We start from the raw sequence: 16,047 nt of genomic DNA, 5'->3' as shown, positions 1-16,047 counted from the left end.
GGTAGGTTTATTTCTAGGTATTTTATTCTTTTTGTTACAGTGGTAAATGGGAGCGTTTCCTTAATTTCTCTTTCAGATTTTTCATCATTAGTGTATAGGAATGCAAGAGATTTCTGTGCATTAATCTTGTGTCCTCCTACTCTACCAAATTCATTGTTTAGCTCTAGTGGTTTTCTGGTAGCATCTTTAGGATTCTCTATATAGTATGTCATCTGCAAACAGTGACAGCTTTACTTCTTCTTTTCCGATTTGGATTCCTTTCACTTCTTTTTCTTCTCTGGTTGCTGTGGCTAAAACTTCCAGAACAATATTGAATAATAGTGGTGAGAGAGGGCAACCTTGGGTTGTTCCTGGGCTTAGTGGAAATGGTTTCAGTTTTTCACTATTGAGGATGATGTTGGCTGCGGGTTTGTCGAATATGGCCTTTATTATGTTGAAGTAGGTTCCCTCCATGCCTACTTTTTGGAGGTTTTTTATCATAAATGGGTGTTGAATTTTGTCAAAAGCTTTTTCTGCATCTATTGAGATGATCATTTGGTTTTTATTCCTCTTTTTGTTAATATGGTGTATCACATTGATTGATTTGCATATATTGAAGATTCCTTGCATTCCTGGGATAAACCCCACTTGGTCATAGTGTACAATACTTTTAATGTGCTGTTGGATTCTGTTTGCTAGTATTTTGTTGAGGATTTCTGCGTGTGTATTCATCAGTGATATTGGCCTGTAGTTTTCTTTCTTTGTGACATCTTTGGTTTTGGTATCAGGGTGATGGTGGCCTCGTAGAATGAGTTTGGGAGTGTACCTCCCTCTGCTATGTTTTGCAAGAGTTTGAGAAGGATAGGTGTTAGCTCTCCTGTAAATGTTTGATAAAATTCACCTGTGAAGCCATCTGGTCCTGGGCTTTTGTTTTTTGGAAGATTTTTTTTTTTTTTTTTTGGAAGATTTTTAATCACAGTCTCAATTTCAGTGCTTGTGATTGGTTTGTTTATATATTCTGTTTCTTTCTGGTTCAGTCTCAGAAGGCTGTGCTTTTCTAAGAATTTATCTGTTTCTTTGTGGTTGTCCATTTTATTGGCATAGAGTTGCTTGTAGTAATCTCTCATGATCCTTTGTATTTCTGAAGTGTCAGTTGTTACTTCTTTTTCATTTCTAATTCTGTTGATTTGAGTCTTCTCCCTTTTTTCTTGCTGAGTCTGGCTAATGGTTTATCAATTTTGTTTATCTTCTCAAAGAACGAGCTTTTAGTTTTATTGATCTTCGCTATCGTTTCCTTCATTTCTTTTTCATTTATTTCTGATCTGAGCTTTATGATTTCTTTCCTTCTGCTAACTTTGGGGATTTTTGTCCTTCCTTCTCTAATTGCTTTAGGTGTAACGTTTGGTTGTTTTTTTGAGATGTTTCTTGTTTCTTGAGGTAGGATTGTATTGCTATTAACTTCCCTCTTAGAACTGATTTTGCTGCATTCCGTAGGTTTTGGGTTTTCTTGTTTTCATTGTCATTTGTTTCTAGGTATTTTTTGATTTCCTCTTTGATTTCTTCAGTGATCTCTTGGTTATTAAGTAGTGTATTGTTTAGCCTCCATGTGTATGTATTTTTATAGATTTTTTTTCCTGTAATTGATATCTAGTCTCATAGTGTTGTGGTTGGAAAAGATACTTGATACAATTTCAATATTCTTAAATTTACCAAGGCTTGATTTGTGACCCAAGATATGATCTATCCTGGAGAATGTTCCGTGAGCCCTTGAGAAGAAAGTTATTCTGTTGTTTTTGGATGGAATGTCCTATAAATATCAATTAAGTCCATCTTGTTTAATGTATCATTTCAAGCTTGTGTTTCCTTATTTATTTTCATTTTGGATGATCTGTCCATTGGTGAAAGTGGGGTGTTAAAGTCCCCTGTTATGATTGTGTTACTGGCGATTTCCCCTTTTATGGCTGTTATCATTTGCCTGATGTATTGTGGTGCTCCTATGTTGGGTGCATAAATGTTTACAATTGTTATATCTTCTTTTTGGATTGATCCCTTGATCATTATTTGTGTCCTTCTTTGTATCTTGTAATAGTCTTTATTTTAAAGTCTATTTTGTCTGATATGAGCATTGGTACTCCAGCTTTCTTTTGATTTCCATTTTCATGTAATACCTTTTTCCATCCCCTCACTTTCAGTCTCTATGTGTCCCTAGGTCTGAAGTGGGTCTCTTGTAGACAGCATATGTACGGGTCTTATTTTTGTATCCATTCGCCCAGTCTGTGTCTTTTGGTTGGAGCATTTAATCCATTTACATTTAAGGTAATTATCGATATGCATGTTCCTATTACCATTTTCTTAATTGTTTTGGGTGTGTTTTTGTAGGTCTTTTCCTTCTCTTGTGTTTCCTGCATAAAGACGTTCCTTTAGCATTTGTTGTAGAGCTGGTTTCATGGTGCTGAATTCTCTTAGCTTTTGCTTGTCTGTAAAGGTTTTAATTTCTCCATCAAATCTGAATGAGATCCTTGCTGGGTAGAGTAATCTTGGTTGTAGGATTTCTCCTTTCACCACTTTAAATATGTCCTGCCACCTCCTTCTGGCTTGCAAGGTTTCTGCTGAAAGATCAGCTGTTAACCTTATGGGGATTCCCTTTTATGTTATTTGTTGTTTTTCCCTTGCTGCTTTTAATATTATTTCTTTGTATTTAATTTTTGATAGTGTGATTAATGTGTGTCTTGGCATGGATTTATCCTGTATGGGACTCTCTGTGCTTCCTGGACTTGATTAACTATTTCCTTTCCCATATTGGGGAAGTTTTCAACTATAATCTCTTCACATATTTTCTCAGTCCCTTTCTTTTTCTCTTCTTCTTCTGGGACCCCTATAATTCGAATGTTGGTGCTTTTAATGTTGTCCCAGAGGTCTCTGAGACTCTCCTCAATTCTTTTCATTTTTTTTTCTTTATTCTGCTCTGCCTTAGTTATTTCCACTATTTTATCTTCCAGGTCACTTATCCGTTCTTCTGCCACAGTTATTCTGCTATTGATTCCTTCTAGAGACTTTTTTATTTCATTTATTGTGTTTTTCATCATTGTTTGTTTGATTTTTAGGTCTCCTAGGTCCTTGTTAAACATTTCTTGTATTTTCTCCATTCAGTATCCAAGATTTTGGACCATCTTTACTATGCTTACTCTGAATTCTTTTTCAGGTAGACTGCCTATTTACTCTTCCATTTGTTTGTTCTGGTGGGTTTTTACCTTGCTCCTTCATCTGCTGTGTGTTTCTCTGTTTTCTCATTTTGCTTCATTTACTGTGTTTCGGGTCTCCTTTTTGCAGGCTGCAGGTTCGTAGTTCCTGTTTTTTTTGGTGTCTACCCCCAGTGGCTAAGGTTTGTTCAGTGGGTTGTGTAGGCTTCCTGGTGGAGGGGACTAGTTCCTGTGTTCTGGTGGATGAGGCTGGATCTTGTCTTTCTGGTTGGTGGGTCCACGTCCAGTGGTGTGTTTTTGGGTGTCTATGACCTATTAGGAGTTTAGGCAGCCTTTCTGCTAGTGGGTGGGGTTGTGTTCCTGTTTTGCTAGTTGTTTGGCATAGGGTGTCCAGCACTGTAGTTTGCTGGTCATTGAGTGGAACTGGGTCTTGGTGTTGAGATGGAGATCTCTGGGAGATTTTTGCCATTTGACATTACGTGGAGCTGGGAGGTTTCTGGTGGACCAACGTCCTGAACTCCGCTCTCCCACCTCAGAGGCACAGGCCTGACACGCAGCTGGAGCACCAAGATTCTGTCATCCACACAGCTCAGAATAAAAGGGAGAAAAATAAATAAATAAATAAAATAAAATAAAGTTGTTAAAGTAAAAAATAATTATTAAAAATAAAAAAATTTTTAAGTAATAAAAAAAAGAAAGAAAGAAGAGAGCAAGGAAACCAAAAAACAGATCCACCAATGATAAGAAGTGCTAAAAACTATACTAAAAAAAAATGGGCAGACAGAATCCTAGGACAAATGATAAAAACAAAGGTATACAGACAGAATTACACACAGAAGCATACACATAGACACTCACAAAAGAGAAAAAAGAAGTGTATATATATATATATATATATATATATATATATATATATCTCATTGCTCCCAAAGTCCACTGCCTCAATTTGGGATGATTTGTTGTCTGTTCAGGTATTAAGAGATGCAGCGTACATCAAGTTGATTGTGGAGATTTAATCCGCTGCTCCTGAGGCTGCTGGGAGAGATTTCCCTTTCTCTTCTTTGTTCGCTCAGCTCCTGGGGTTCAGCTTTGCATTTGGCCCCTCCTCTGCATCACCTGAGGGCGTCTGTTCTTCGCTCAGACAGGACGGGGTTAAAGGAGCAGCTGATTAGGGGGCTCTGGCTCACTCAGGCTGTGGGGAGTGAAGCGTATGGAATGTGGGGTGAGCCTGCGGCAGCAGAGGCCAGCGTGATGTTGCAGCGGCCTGAGAAATGCCTTGTGTTCTCCCGGGGAAGTTATCCCTGGATCACGGGGCCCTGGCAGTGGCGGGCTGCACAGGCTCCAGGAGGGGAGGTGTGGATAGTGACCTGTGCTTGCACACAGACTTTTTGGTGGCTTCAGCAGCAGCCTTAGCATTTCATGCCCGTCTCTCGTGTCCGCGCTGATAGCTGTGGCTCGCGCTCATCTCTAGAGCTCGTTTAGGCGGTGCTCTGAATCCCCTCCTCACACACCGTGAAACAAAGAGGCAAGAAAAAGTTTGCCTCTTAGGGAGGTCCAGACTTTTTCCCTGACTCCCTCCCAGCTAGCTGTGACACACTAGCCCCCTTCAGGCTGTGTTCATGCAGCCAGCCCCAGTCCTCTCCCTGGGATCTGACCTTCCGAAGCCTGGGCCTCAGCTCCCAGCTCCTCCAGCCCCGGCGGGTGAGCACACAAGCCTCTCGGGCTGGTGAGTGCAGGTCAGCCCCGATCCTCTGTGCAGGAATCTCTCTGCTTTGCCCTGTGCACCCCTGTTGCTGCGCTCTCCTCCGTGACTCCAAAGCTTCACCCCTCCGCCACCCGCAGTCTCCACCTGCAATGGGGCTTCCTAGTGTGTGGAAACCTTTTCTCCTTCACAGCTCCCTCCCACTGGTGCAGATCCCATCCCTATTCTTTTGTCTCTGTTTTTTCTTTTGCCCTACCCAGGTACGTGGGGAGTTTCTTGCCTTTTGGGAGGTCTGAGGTCTTCTGCCAGCGTTCAGTAGGTGTTCTGTAGGAGTTGTTCCACATGTAGGTGTATTTCTGATGTATTTGTAGGGAGGAATGTGATCTCCACGTCTTACTCTTTCACCATCTTTAAGGTCTCCCCTCCATTTACTTTTATCCTAGAGTTAGCATAGTCATCTCAATAGAAGAAGCAGGTATTGTGTAGCTTAATATTACTCCCCCTCCAGCCTCTTAAATTCTTTTTAGGATTTGATTTGATAAAATTAAGACTATTTGTTATAAGCACTATGCTTCATGGAGAATATCTTAGAGTGGTAAAAGATGGTTCTATAATATAATTAGATATATTAATCTGAATTATATAACACAAATCTTTGTCAGAAAATTGAACGTTATTTTTTAAATTTTAGGATGGAACTTAGATGTGTCATAGCTGTCATACGTCATGGGGACCGAACACCAAAACAAAAAATGAAAATGGAAGTGAGGCATCAAAAGTATGTTTAAAGGGGAATAATTTAACTCCTAGGAGATAATTTAAGATTTCTGATAGGTGCTTAGTTATTTTGATTAATACTTCATATAGAAAAACTGTTTACCACTACTTCTTGGCCATTAATATTTAAACCACTGGAAAGCAATAAAATCCAACAAAATCCATTTTAAATTGTATATTTTAGCATCTGAAAATTACTGTAGCAATATCCATATATGGTCATCATCCTGACCTAGCTTTTATTTATTGTTGTAAATATTCAGTCTTCTGTTATTATTCTCTTACATTGCTTTCTGAGAATCATTAACTTCTCAACCTTCTAGATGAAAATTAGTAGAATGAAAGTTTGTTGCTTCTATTCAGTGAATCTAGTGATTATTAGTTTGATATGATTTAAGAAAATACTAAGTTTTATCAATCAAAGTAGAGGAGCGACATCATATAGTGAAAGAGGGCACACAGTGTTTGAAGTCCATAGACCCCAAGTCCCATATCTATTATTAATTATTGTTTTAGTCCCATATCTATCATTTATTGTAATTATTTATGTTAGTTTATAGAGGTAATATTGTTGCAAATGCCTAACAGTGCTCTGTCTTTCTTATAAGATTCTTTGATCTTTTTGAAAAGTGTGATGGATATAAATCTGGGAAATTAAAGCTGAAAAAACCAAAACAATTACAGGTAAGTGCATCTGATTTCTTGTTGGGTTTTAAATTGCTAATCGCAAAGTTACATAAAAATTCAATTCTTTATTTATTTTACAGGAAGTGCTGGATATTGCACGACAACTTCTTATAGAGTTGGGACAAAATAATGATTCTGAAATTGAAGAAAACAAGTCAAAACTTGAACAACTTAAGACCGTGTTAGAGATGTAAGTATCTTTTTGAAACCTATAATTTTGGTAACTACTTATAGTGCTTTTTTTTTTTAATATGTGTGACTTTTCATGTTAATTTCCTTCACAGTTTTATCTTCTTTCTCTTTATCACTGTAGCTGAGGAGAAATTAGTGGAAATCTAACAAGAACTTTATTTTCAACAGTGAGAAAAGAGATTGTTGTATTGAAGTTTCTGTTTTAGTTTTAATTTTGATGAGAAGATCAAAAGAGGGCATCACATTTAGATCTTGTATGAAGTACTACTTAGGATGAAGGCCACATTGCTAAGTTAACCACAGATTCAGTGCTGTTTAAGTGAAAAATAATTTTGAACTATGTTTTAATCAAATGAAATTGGTACCACCAATATTCCTCTTATAAACTTTATTTCCTTGACCACTTAAAATCGTTTTTTCTTTTATTTTTTTAAAGACACATACATTTATGTTTTTGTATGTTTATATACTTTGGCATCTATTCAAAATTCTCCAGCTTTTATAGAGAAACTTTATTGTATTTTTATTTTTAATGTGGTTAGAATAATTACCTAGGATACAGATTTTGCGCTAGGATATTTTGAAGAATTCAGCAAGGTAATTACAAATAGGAAGCATTAATATGTAAGATTTAGTTTTTGTCCAGGTGGATTTTAGTTTTTCTTTAGGAGGTTGCATCGCATGCTTATTGAATATTGTCTGTTCTGTTTGCCATTTTATTTTTCAGGTATGGCCATTTTTCTGGAATAAATCGTAAGGTCCAATTAACCTATCTCCCTCATGGTTGTCCTAAGACATCTAGTGAAGAAGAAGGTATATCACTATTAATGCCCATTGTGTTTTATTTATATGTAGGGACTTACTACTCATTGTTGATTACCTTTGTAATCTTCTGTCTAATAGTTTAGGGGTTAGCATGCTGAATAGAGGAAAAATAACATGGAGTTGTGTTAACTATGCCTTCTATCCTTTAAATAAAAGATGTTTTACGTTTTATCCTTTAGGTAAAGGATACCTTTTATTATTTTGAAAACTGTCTAGGACTTCTCTTTTACTCTTCTGAAAGCTTATTTGTTTGTAACTAAATGTTACTTAATGGGTTCCTATCCCATACAGGGTATACAGGAAGAAAACTTAAGAAATATGAAAAGATTGTTTAAAAAAATACGTAATCACCTTGTTTCTAAAATAGATATTTTTCTCTGCCAATAAATCAGAATAAGCATTTAAAATTAGTCTCCTAAGAGCAGTGAGCACAAAAGTTCATTTACTTTTCAAAAGAAAAATGGGCAGGGATTGGGAAGCCATTTTATGGAGAAGTGGAGATGCCCAATACAATAATGATAATAGTAATAATCAGTCTTGCCTATCACACTGGCAAAGTGTTTTCTTATTTTCTTCTTTTTCAAATGATAATAAAGAATGCTGATGAGAGTACAATGTGACAAGATTTCAGTTTACTGGTAGGATTGTAAATTGACATAACTCTTTTTTTTTTTTTTTACTTTGTTTTATTTATTTTATTTTTGGCTGCATTGGGTCTTTGTTGCTGTGCGTGGGCTTTCTCTAAATGTAGCAAGTGCAGGCTACTTTTCGTTGTGGTGCACCGGCTTCTTATTGCGGTGGCTTCTTTTGTTGTAGAGCACGGGCTCTAGGTGTGCAGGCTTCAGTAATTGTGGCTCGTGGGCTCAGTAGTTGTGGCTCGTGGGCTCTGGAGCTCAGGCTCTGTAGTTGTGGCACATGGGCTTGGTTGCCCTGTGGCATGTGGGATCTTCCCAGACCAGGGCTCCAACCCGTGTCCTCTGCATTGGCAGGCAGATTCTTAACCACTGTGCCACCAGGGAAGCGTTGACATAATTTTTTGAAAAGTAATTTGGCAATATATATCAACATTTCAGGGGACTTCCCTGGCAGTCCAGTGGTTAAGCCTCCACTCTTCCACTGCAGGGGACACGGTTTCGAGCCCTGGTTGGGGAACTAAGATCCAGCATGTTACACAGTGCAGCTGGGGGGAAAAAAAACACTTCAGAAATTTTTCATATGCTTTGACCTTAATTCTACTTATAAGAATCTATCCCAAGGGGGTAATCAGATATTGAGGGAAAGATTGTTCTATAGGGATATTCACAGTGGCATTATTTATAGTAGCAAAAATTGAAGTAATGATTATTTTAAATGCAAACAAATTTGATTATGTTGATCTTTATATATTCTAAAATTTGATATATTGCTCTTGTCACACCTTGTGATTAATAGCAATACAGATTAATTTTCTATATTTTGATGTTTATATCAAAAAAATCCATAAACAACTATAATTAACAAGTCAATTAATTACCTTTCTATAAATGTTGGCTTGCATGATAAAGCACATACAGCTACTAACTAGCCCCAGGGGAAAGGGTGATTTTCTATCACTTTTAATGAATCATCAAATTCTTTAGTGCTTATAGTGCTAACTTTTAAATGACCTTTGTTTCTGTAATCCAGCACAGATCTTAGGACGTGATAAAGAGCAAGTCAAAATTAAATATAGAAACTCAGACCTCCCCTATATCTGAGAATATACTTTGGTCTGGAACATACAGATTCTACAACTCCAAATTTAAAAAGCTGTTCTTGGCTATATTTTATTGTATATCTCACCCATAAGTTTAAATTGTAATAAATATTAAGCTCTGTCATCTCACATCTTGAAAGTTATGCAAATCACTGATTACTAATCATAAAAATGTGTATATCTTCTTCACTTCAGATAACATTAACTTTTATGTGACAGCACTGCAGGAGGCTCTTAATATAAAGCCAAGATCTGAATCCTGTCATCAAGGAGTTCTTAATCTAGTATATGTAGTACAACTAAATACATTGGGCAAATACCATTGCTCTCATACCACTGAGAGCAGGGAAGGGAGAAGTTTCCTTTTAGAGAACTGGGAAAGAGCCTTCTTTCTAGAGTGTGGGAGAGATTTTGAAATTTTAGTAAGATTTTAACAGGTGGAGCAAGGGGTATTCCTAGCAGAAGCAACAGCCTACAAGAAAGGTATATTTAGGGAACAAAATAATTTACATAAGGGCCATATTCCACTGCAGAAGAGACACAAAGAAAAAATTAATCTTGAAATATGTCTGTTTAGAAGAAAAAACCTTGACATTTGCTTTATTCATTCACATGTATCTTAGACAGCCGAAGAGAAGAGCCATCCTTACTTCTGGTTCTAAAATGGGGAGGAGAACTAACCCCTGCAGGCAGGGTCCAGGCTGAAGAACTTGGAAGAGCTTTCAGGTGTATGTACCCTGGAGGTCAAGGTAAATCTTAGAGTTTCTTTAATTCAGTTAAATTCATACAGGCTGGGTCCAGGCTGAAGAACTTGGAAGAGCTTTGAGGTGTATGTATCCTGGAGGTCAAGGTAAATATTGGAGTTTCTTTAATTCAGTTAAATTCATACATCATATTTTCAAATCCTAATTTTGAGATGTTATTAAATATTTATAGAAATACAGTGAGGTAAAAATATAGCTTAAGTGATTTGAGGATTTATTTTCAGGAGATTATGCAGGATTTCCTGGTTGTGGTTTACTTAGATTACACAGTACCTACCGACATGACCTTAAAATATACGCCTCTGATGAAGGACGAGTCCAGATGACTGCAGCTGCTTTTGCAAAGGTATAAATAAATGTTTTTTAGAATTATTAGAATTTTCATCTAATATAGCATTTTAAAAGATTTTTACTAAGGTATTATTTTAATATTCTAAATTTGAAACTTCTAACTAAAGCCCTGAAATGGCAATGACAAGTTGCATTATTAATAAAGTTTATTGTAAATAGTAAGCTTACACCTTGTGAAATTCAGCATGTAACAAGATAATTATTAAGATACCTTCTATTTTGCATACTAATTCTTAATCTGTTTTGGCTTTATTTTATGTATTTAGGGGCTATTAGCTCTAGAAGGAGAACTTACACCCATTCTTGTTCAGATGGTGAAAAGTGCAAACATGAATGGCCTTTTGGATAGTGATAGTGACTCTTTGAGCAGTTGTCAGCAACGTGTGAAAGCAAGACTTCATGAAATACTTCAGAAAGACAGAGATTTTACTGCTGAAGATTATGAAAAGGTGGGTCTTACCAAACTCTTGCATTGTCAAATATTACATGCACATACACATAGAAAAGTGCATAAAATGTAAACTTAGAGCTTATCATATTATAAAGCAAAGAGTTATATAATCAATACAGAGATACAGAACGTTGGAAAAACTCTAGCCTCTGTGTGTCCCTTCCCAGTTGCAGCCCCTTCCCTATCTGCTAGAAATAATCACTATCCTAACTTTTTATAGTCTTATACCCAGAGTGCTTATTTGGCTAAGTATGTATCTGTAGCTACCATAGTCTCAGTTTGGGGTATTTTTTAAGCTTCATGTTATAGAATGTTTTCTTTTATGTCTGGCTTCTTTTTCTCAGTGTTATGTTTGTGAAATTCATCCATAGTTTTGAGAATTTTCATTTCTATGTAGTATTGTTTTCAGAGGTTGGCAAACTTTTTCTATAAAAGACCAGATAGTAAATATTTCAGGCTTTGTAAATCACATATAGTTGCTTGTTGCATATGCTTTTCTTTTTTACACCACCTTTTAAAAATGTAAAAACCATTTATTAGCTCACAGGCTATCACAGGTCATGTTTGGCCTAGTTTGTTGATCCATATTCTATTTTATGAGTATATGCCAATTTATATATGCTTTCTAATATTGTTATAGTTTGGGGCTGTTATGCTAATACTGCCGTGAATATCCATATATGCCTCCTAGTGCATATGAGCATATGTTTCTCTTTGGTGTATTCTAGGAGTGGAAGTGTTGTGCCCCACAGTGTGCTAATATTTCAATATTAGTAGATGTCAAACTGTTTTCCAAAGTCATTGAAGCAATTTATACTCCCACCAGAAGTCCATGGAAATTGTTATTGCTCTACATAGTCTCTATTCTTGGTATTTTCAGACCATTCAATTTTGCCTATTCTGAAGGTGGATGTATAGAAGTACCTCACTGTGGTTTTAATATTCGTTGACCATTTAGGTATCTTCTTTCATAAGGCCTGCTCTTCAAGTCTTGTCCTTTTTTTCTACTAGTTGCCTGTGTTTTTCTTATTGAATAGTAGAATTTCTTTGTATATTTTGGATATGAGCTCTTTGTTATGTGTTCTAAATACTGCCATCTACTCTGAGCCTTAATGATTTCCTTTGATAAGCAGAAATTCTTATTTTCCATGAATTTCTTTTTTTTCCCCCATGTATTTCAAGGTCAATTTTTTCCTTTACGTTCAGTGCATTTTAATGCATTCTTTATAATACCTTTTTCTTTTTTTTAATTTATCATAGGTTCAACAATTAAACCTATATTTTATTCTTATATATATATATTTTTTTACATCTTTATTGGAGTATAATTGCTTTACAATGGTGTGTTAGTTTCTGCTTTATAACAAAGTGAATCAGTTATACATATACATATGTTCCCATATCTCTTCCCTCTTGCATCTCCCTCCCTCCCACCCTCCCTATCCCACCCCTCCAGGCAGTCACAAAGCACCGAGCTGATCTCCCTGTGCTATGCGGCTGCTTCCCACTAGCTATCTACCTTATGTTTGGTAGTGTATATATGTCCATGCCTCTCTCTCGCTTTGTCACAGCTTACCCTTCCCCCTCCCCATATCTTCAAGTCCATTCTCTAGTAGGTCTGTGTCTTTATTCCTGTCTTACCCCTAGGTTCTTCATGACATTTTTATTTTTCTTAAATTCCATATATGTGTGTTAGCATACAGTATAATACCTTTTTCTAATGTGGGGTCATAAGGTATTCCCATATACGATCTTCTATATACTTTACTGTTTTTCCCTGAACATTTATCTACAATCTAGCTAAAATTGACTTTTGTGTGTGCTATTAGATAAGGATGTCAAAATTGATGTTTTCCCCCCAACCATATGTACATCCAGGTGTCTCAACACCACATACTGAAAAGACCATCCTTTCCCCACTACTCTGTAGTGCCAGCTTTATCATATGTGTGTTCTCTGTTTCTAGAACGTATTCTTTTGTTGACTCTTGGGCCATTGAATAAGATCTCCCAAATCCTACATGGGTCCTTCTTCAAGTTCTTCTTGGCTTTTCTTGTATTTCCATATAAATTTTAAAATAACCTGGCCTAAAATCCTGTTGGAATATTGATTTAGATTGCATTAGATCTATAGTTTGTGAAAACTTACATCTTTAAAAAAAAATTTTGTGTACTTGTAAACGCTCCCTCTAAAAAGGTTACTATCTGTTGCTGCTATGTACAAATAGTTTTTTTAATATTGACTTTATATGTGTCAACTTTATTGAACTTATTTATTAATTTAGTAATTTATCTGTAGATTAAAAAAAATCTTTTCAAAGCATATCCCCAGGTTTTTGTCTTCCTTTCCAGTTTTTATGTTTTTAATTCTTTTTATTGCTTTACTTTAATAGCTAGTACCATCAAAGTGATAGTAAATAGAAGTGGCTTTTCTGTTTTTGTTTATATTCTCAAAGGGAAATCTTTTTAACACTGTCCATTAAGTATGGTCTCTGTAGATTTTTTTAAAGCTACTCTTTTTCAAAATAAGGAAAATCCATTCTACTCCTGTTTTCTTAAGAGGTTTTATCATGACAAGTTTTTAAATTTTATATTTTCTTATCTGTTAAACATCATATGATTTGGGGGAGAGGCTACCGTGGTTCCTAGAATAAGCTCATTTAAAAAATATATATATATATCACTGGTTTGGGTTTACTAATATTTTTGGTTAGGAGTTTTACATCTGTGTTCATGAGTCATACTGACCTTTACTTTTTTATTCTTGTTGTCTTTGTCTGCTTTCAATATCAAGATTATGCTGTTCTCATAAAATTAATTAGAGAGTCCTGTTTGGGGGGAATAATTCATGTATATATGTTTCAGTAAATGTTTGGTAAAATTTACTGGTAAATCCCATGGGCATTTTCTTTATGGGAAAGCTTGTAATTGTGGTTTCCAGAGTAATTTAGTAGTTTGCATTTATTATGTCTTGTGTCTGTATTAAGTTACATTCTTCTAGAAATTTGTGTATACACTCCTCTTAAGTTGTTTATAATGTCTGCAAGATCAGTAGAGATATTCCTTTTTGTTTTGTAACATTGTACATTTTTTTTCCTTGATCAGTTTTGCCATAGTTGATCAGCTTTATTAGTCCTTTAAAAGAACTGTCTTTCAGATTTGTTGGTTCACTAAATTATGCACTTGTTTTCTATTTTATTAATTTTTATTGTTTAATATTTTATTCCTTCTACTTCTGTAGTTTTATTTTGCTCTTTTTCTAATTGTTAAAAACTTATGTCACTAGATGGATGCTTATTAACTCATGAATGTTCAATCTTTTGTAAAATACACACTCTAGGCCCTTTATGCACTGTTTTGACTGTATTCATAAATTGAGGTTTATGCCATCTGGGACATTTTCTAATTTCCTTAGTGATTTCTTTGATCATATGTTATTTAGAAGTGTACTTTTAAAATTTTCAAACCTATGCATTTTTAAGTTTGTTATTTCTAACTTTATATCATTTTGGTAAAAACAAAAATTCTTGCTGATTTTTTTTTGGTCTGTTTTTTCTTTCTTTACTGTTGTGTGTTAAAATTTCCCACTATAATTGTGGATTTTTCTTGTCTTTGTAATCTCTTAAGCCTTGCTTTACATGTTTTGATGTCATGCTATTAAATGCATACAAATTAAGAATTGGTATATTTCAATCAGTATTTTTGCCTCAAAATTTACTTTGAGATTAATATAGCTAAAACAGTTGTTTTTTCTTTTACTTGGTGTTTGTACAGTATCTTTTTTATCTTTTAACTTTCAGTCTTTCTGAAACTATACTTTTAGATGTATCTCTTAAAATCTGCATATAGATTTTTAAAAAATTTGTCATGAAAATCTTTGTTTAGGACAATTATTTATATTATAAATTACTGAAATTTGTATATGAATCTATTATCCTTTTAAGTGCTTTATATTTATACTGCCTATTTTTATTTTTCTCTCCTTTCTTGCTTCATTGGAATTGGTACTTTTTATTTATTTCTTTCCCTGGTAGTTAGAAAATTATATTTGATTTTACTATTTGTTTTGTCACTACCCAAGAGAGAACAATAGGCTTCTATGACATCTGCAAATTGAATGTTTACATCATGCTTTTATCCTCTTCCTGGACAAAGCAAGGACTCTAGAACTAAAGTGTTTTTCAAACTTACTTGACTAAGAATCATCTGGGGTCTTGTTAAAAATGCAGACTCCAGTTTATCCCTTTTTTGAACCCTAAATGTAGAGTTTACCAGAGTTTCACCTTTGAAAATCCTGGACTTCACTTTTTTTGTCCTGTTAACATAAAATGATATTAAAGCTCTATTCTTCTTCTCTGCTGTCTATTCAGAATCAACAGATGTCTCCAATGCAAAAACAGCCTTAAAAGCCAGTATCACTCTCTGGATCTCTGACCAGAGAGTTTGGTTTCCATAATTCTTAATAATTCTTAATATCTTATCTCTCAGATACCTTAAAGCAGAAGTATAGAAGTTCTTTGCCCAGGAGTTTTACTAATCTTCAGTGGTTAGATTGGCCTAAACTACCTAGTTCACCATAACAAGAAGTGGAATTCCACTTTACATTTTTTATATTTATACAAATTTATTTGATGGGGTTAAATTACTTGCCAAGCAAAGTTTCAACAGTGAAAATTGAAACTATTTGTCATTAATGGCTTTTGTTGACTTGCAAAAAATCTCATCACAAAGGCATTTACATGGTGGTTAAGAGCACAGCTCTTTAGCCAGATTACCTGCTTTTTTAATCTCACTCTTTGCATACTAGTGGTTTGATCTTAGGGAAGGTGCTTTAACCTCTGTTAAGTACCTCATCTGGAAAAAGTGATGAAAATAATAGTCTCGAGGTTATTCCATGTCAATATATGTCAAATGGTTAAACCATATTTGCAAATACCAAGTGAAGCAAAATGTCTGCAAAATATTAGAATAAAATCTCCTTGTAAATTAGAGTACTTCTATTAGATTTTCCCTGTGGATAATCTAATGTTAGCTAAGGTTTAGGATTTTTTTAACATGAAATTTTGAGGTTTTTATTTCCTCCTTGATCTTATTTCTGTATTTTGGGGGTATCTTCATTTGTAGTTTGAGTTATTCTGCAGCTACTGGAAAATTTTGTATATTGTTCTCTTGGCCAATTGAGCATAACCAGATGTAAAAATATATACTCTATTCATTTGTAGCTTACTCCATCTGGAAGCATTTCTCTTATCAAATCAATGCATTTAATTAAAAATCCTGTGAAGACCTGTGACAAAGTGTATTTCTTGATACAAAGTTTGACTTCTCAAATCAGACATCGAATGGAAGATCCCAAATCATCAGGTAAATATTTTGTTTTCCTTA

The 16,047-nt window shown here is 35.1% G+C and overlaps 1 protein-coding gene across 20 annotated transcripts in view; it reads left to right on the top strand.

Annotated features, from left to right (window-relative positions):
* PPIP5K2 (diphosphoinositol pentakisphosphate kinase 2) overlaps nucleotides 1-16,047 on the top strand; it is a 75,422-nt gene that overhangs the window by 24,570 nt on the left and 34,805 nt on the right. For 16 of the 20 annotated variants that reach the window (XM_033408482.2, XM_012537286.3, XM_033408486.2 and 13 more), the window contains 8 exons: nucleotides 5,573-5,659; nucleotides 6,267-6,342; nucleotides 6,426-6,535; nucleotides 7,265-7,350; nucleotides 9,721-9,846; nucleotides 10,086-10,207; nucleotides 10,479-10,661; nucleotides 15,885-16,026. In XM_033408482.2, the coding sequence (XP_033264373.1) occupies nucleotides 5,573-5,659; nucleotides 6,267-6,342; nucleotides 6,426-6,535; nucleotides 7,265-7,350; nucleotides 9,721-9,846; nucleotides 10,086-10,207; nucleotides 10,479-10,661; nucleotides 15,885-16,026 (932 nt within the window). The remainder of the gene's footprint in view (nucleotides 1-5,572; nucleotides 5,660-6,266; nucleotides 6,343-6,425; nucleotides 6,536-7,264; nucleotides 7,351-9,720; nucleotides 9,847-10,085; nucleotides 10,208-10,478; nucleotides 10,662-15,884; nucleotides 16,027-16,047) is intronic. The other 4 variants (XM_033408485.2, XM_049707355.1, XM_033408494.2 and 1 more) reach the window with 1 other exon arrangement.

This window comes from Orcinus orca, chromosome 3 (genome assembly GCF_937001465.1).
Source record: "Orcinus orca chromosome 3, mOrcOrc1.1, whole genome shotgun sequence".
Lineage (NCBI taxonomy): Eukaryota > Metazoa > Chordata > Mammalia > Artiodactyla > Delphinidae > Orcinus > Orcinus orca.
This window is presented reverse-complemented; position numbering and strand designations above follow the sequence as displayed.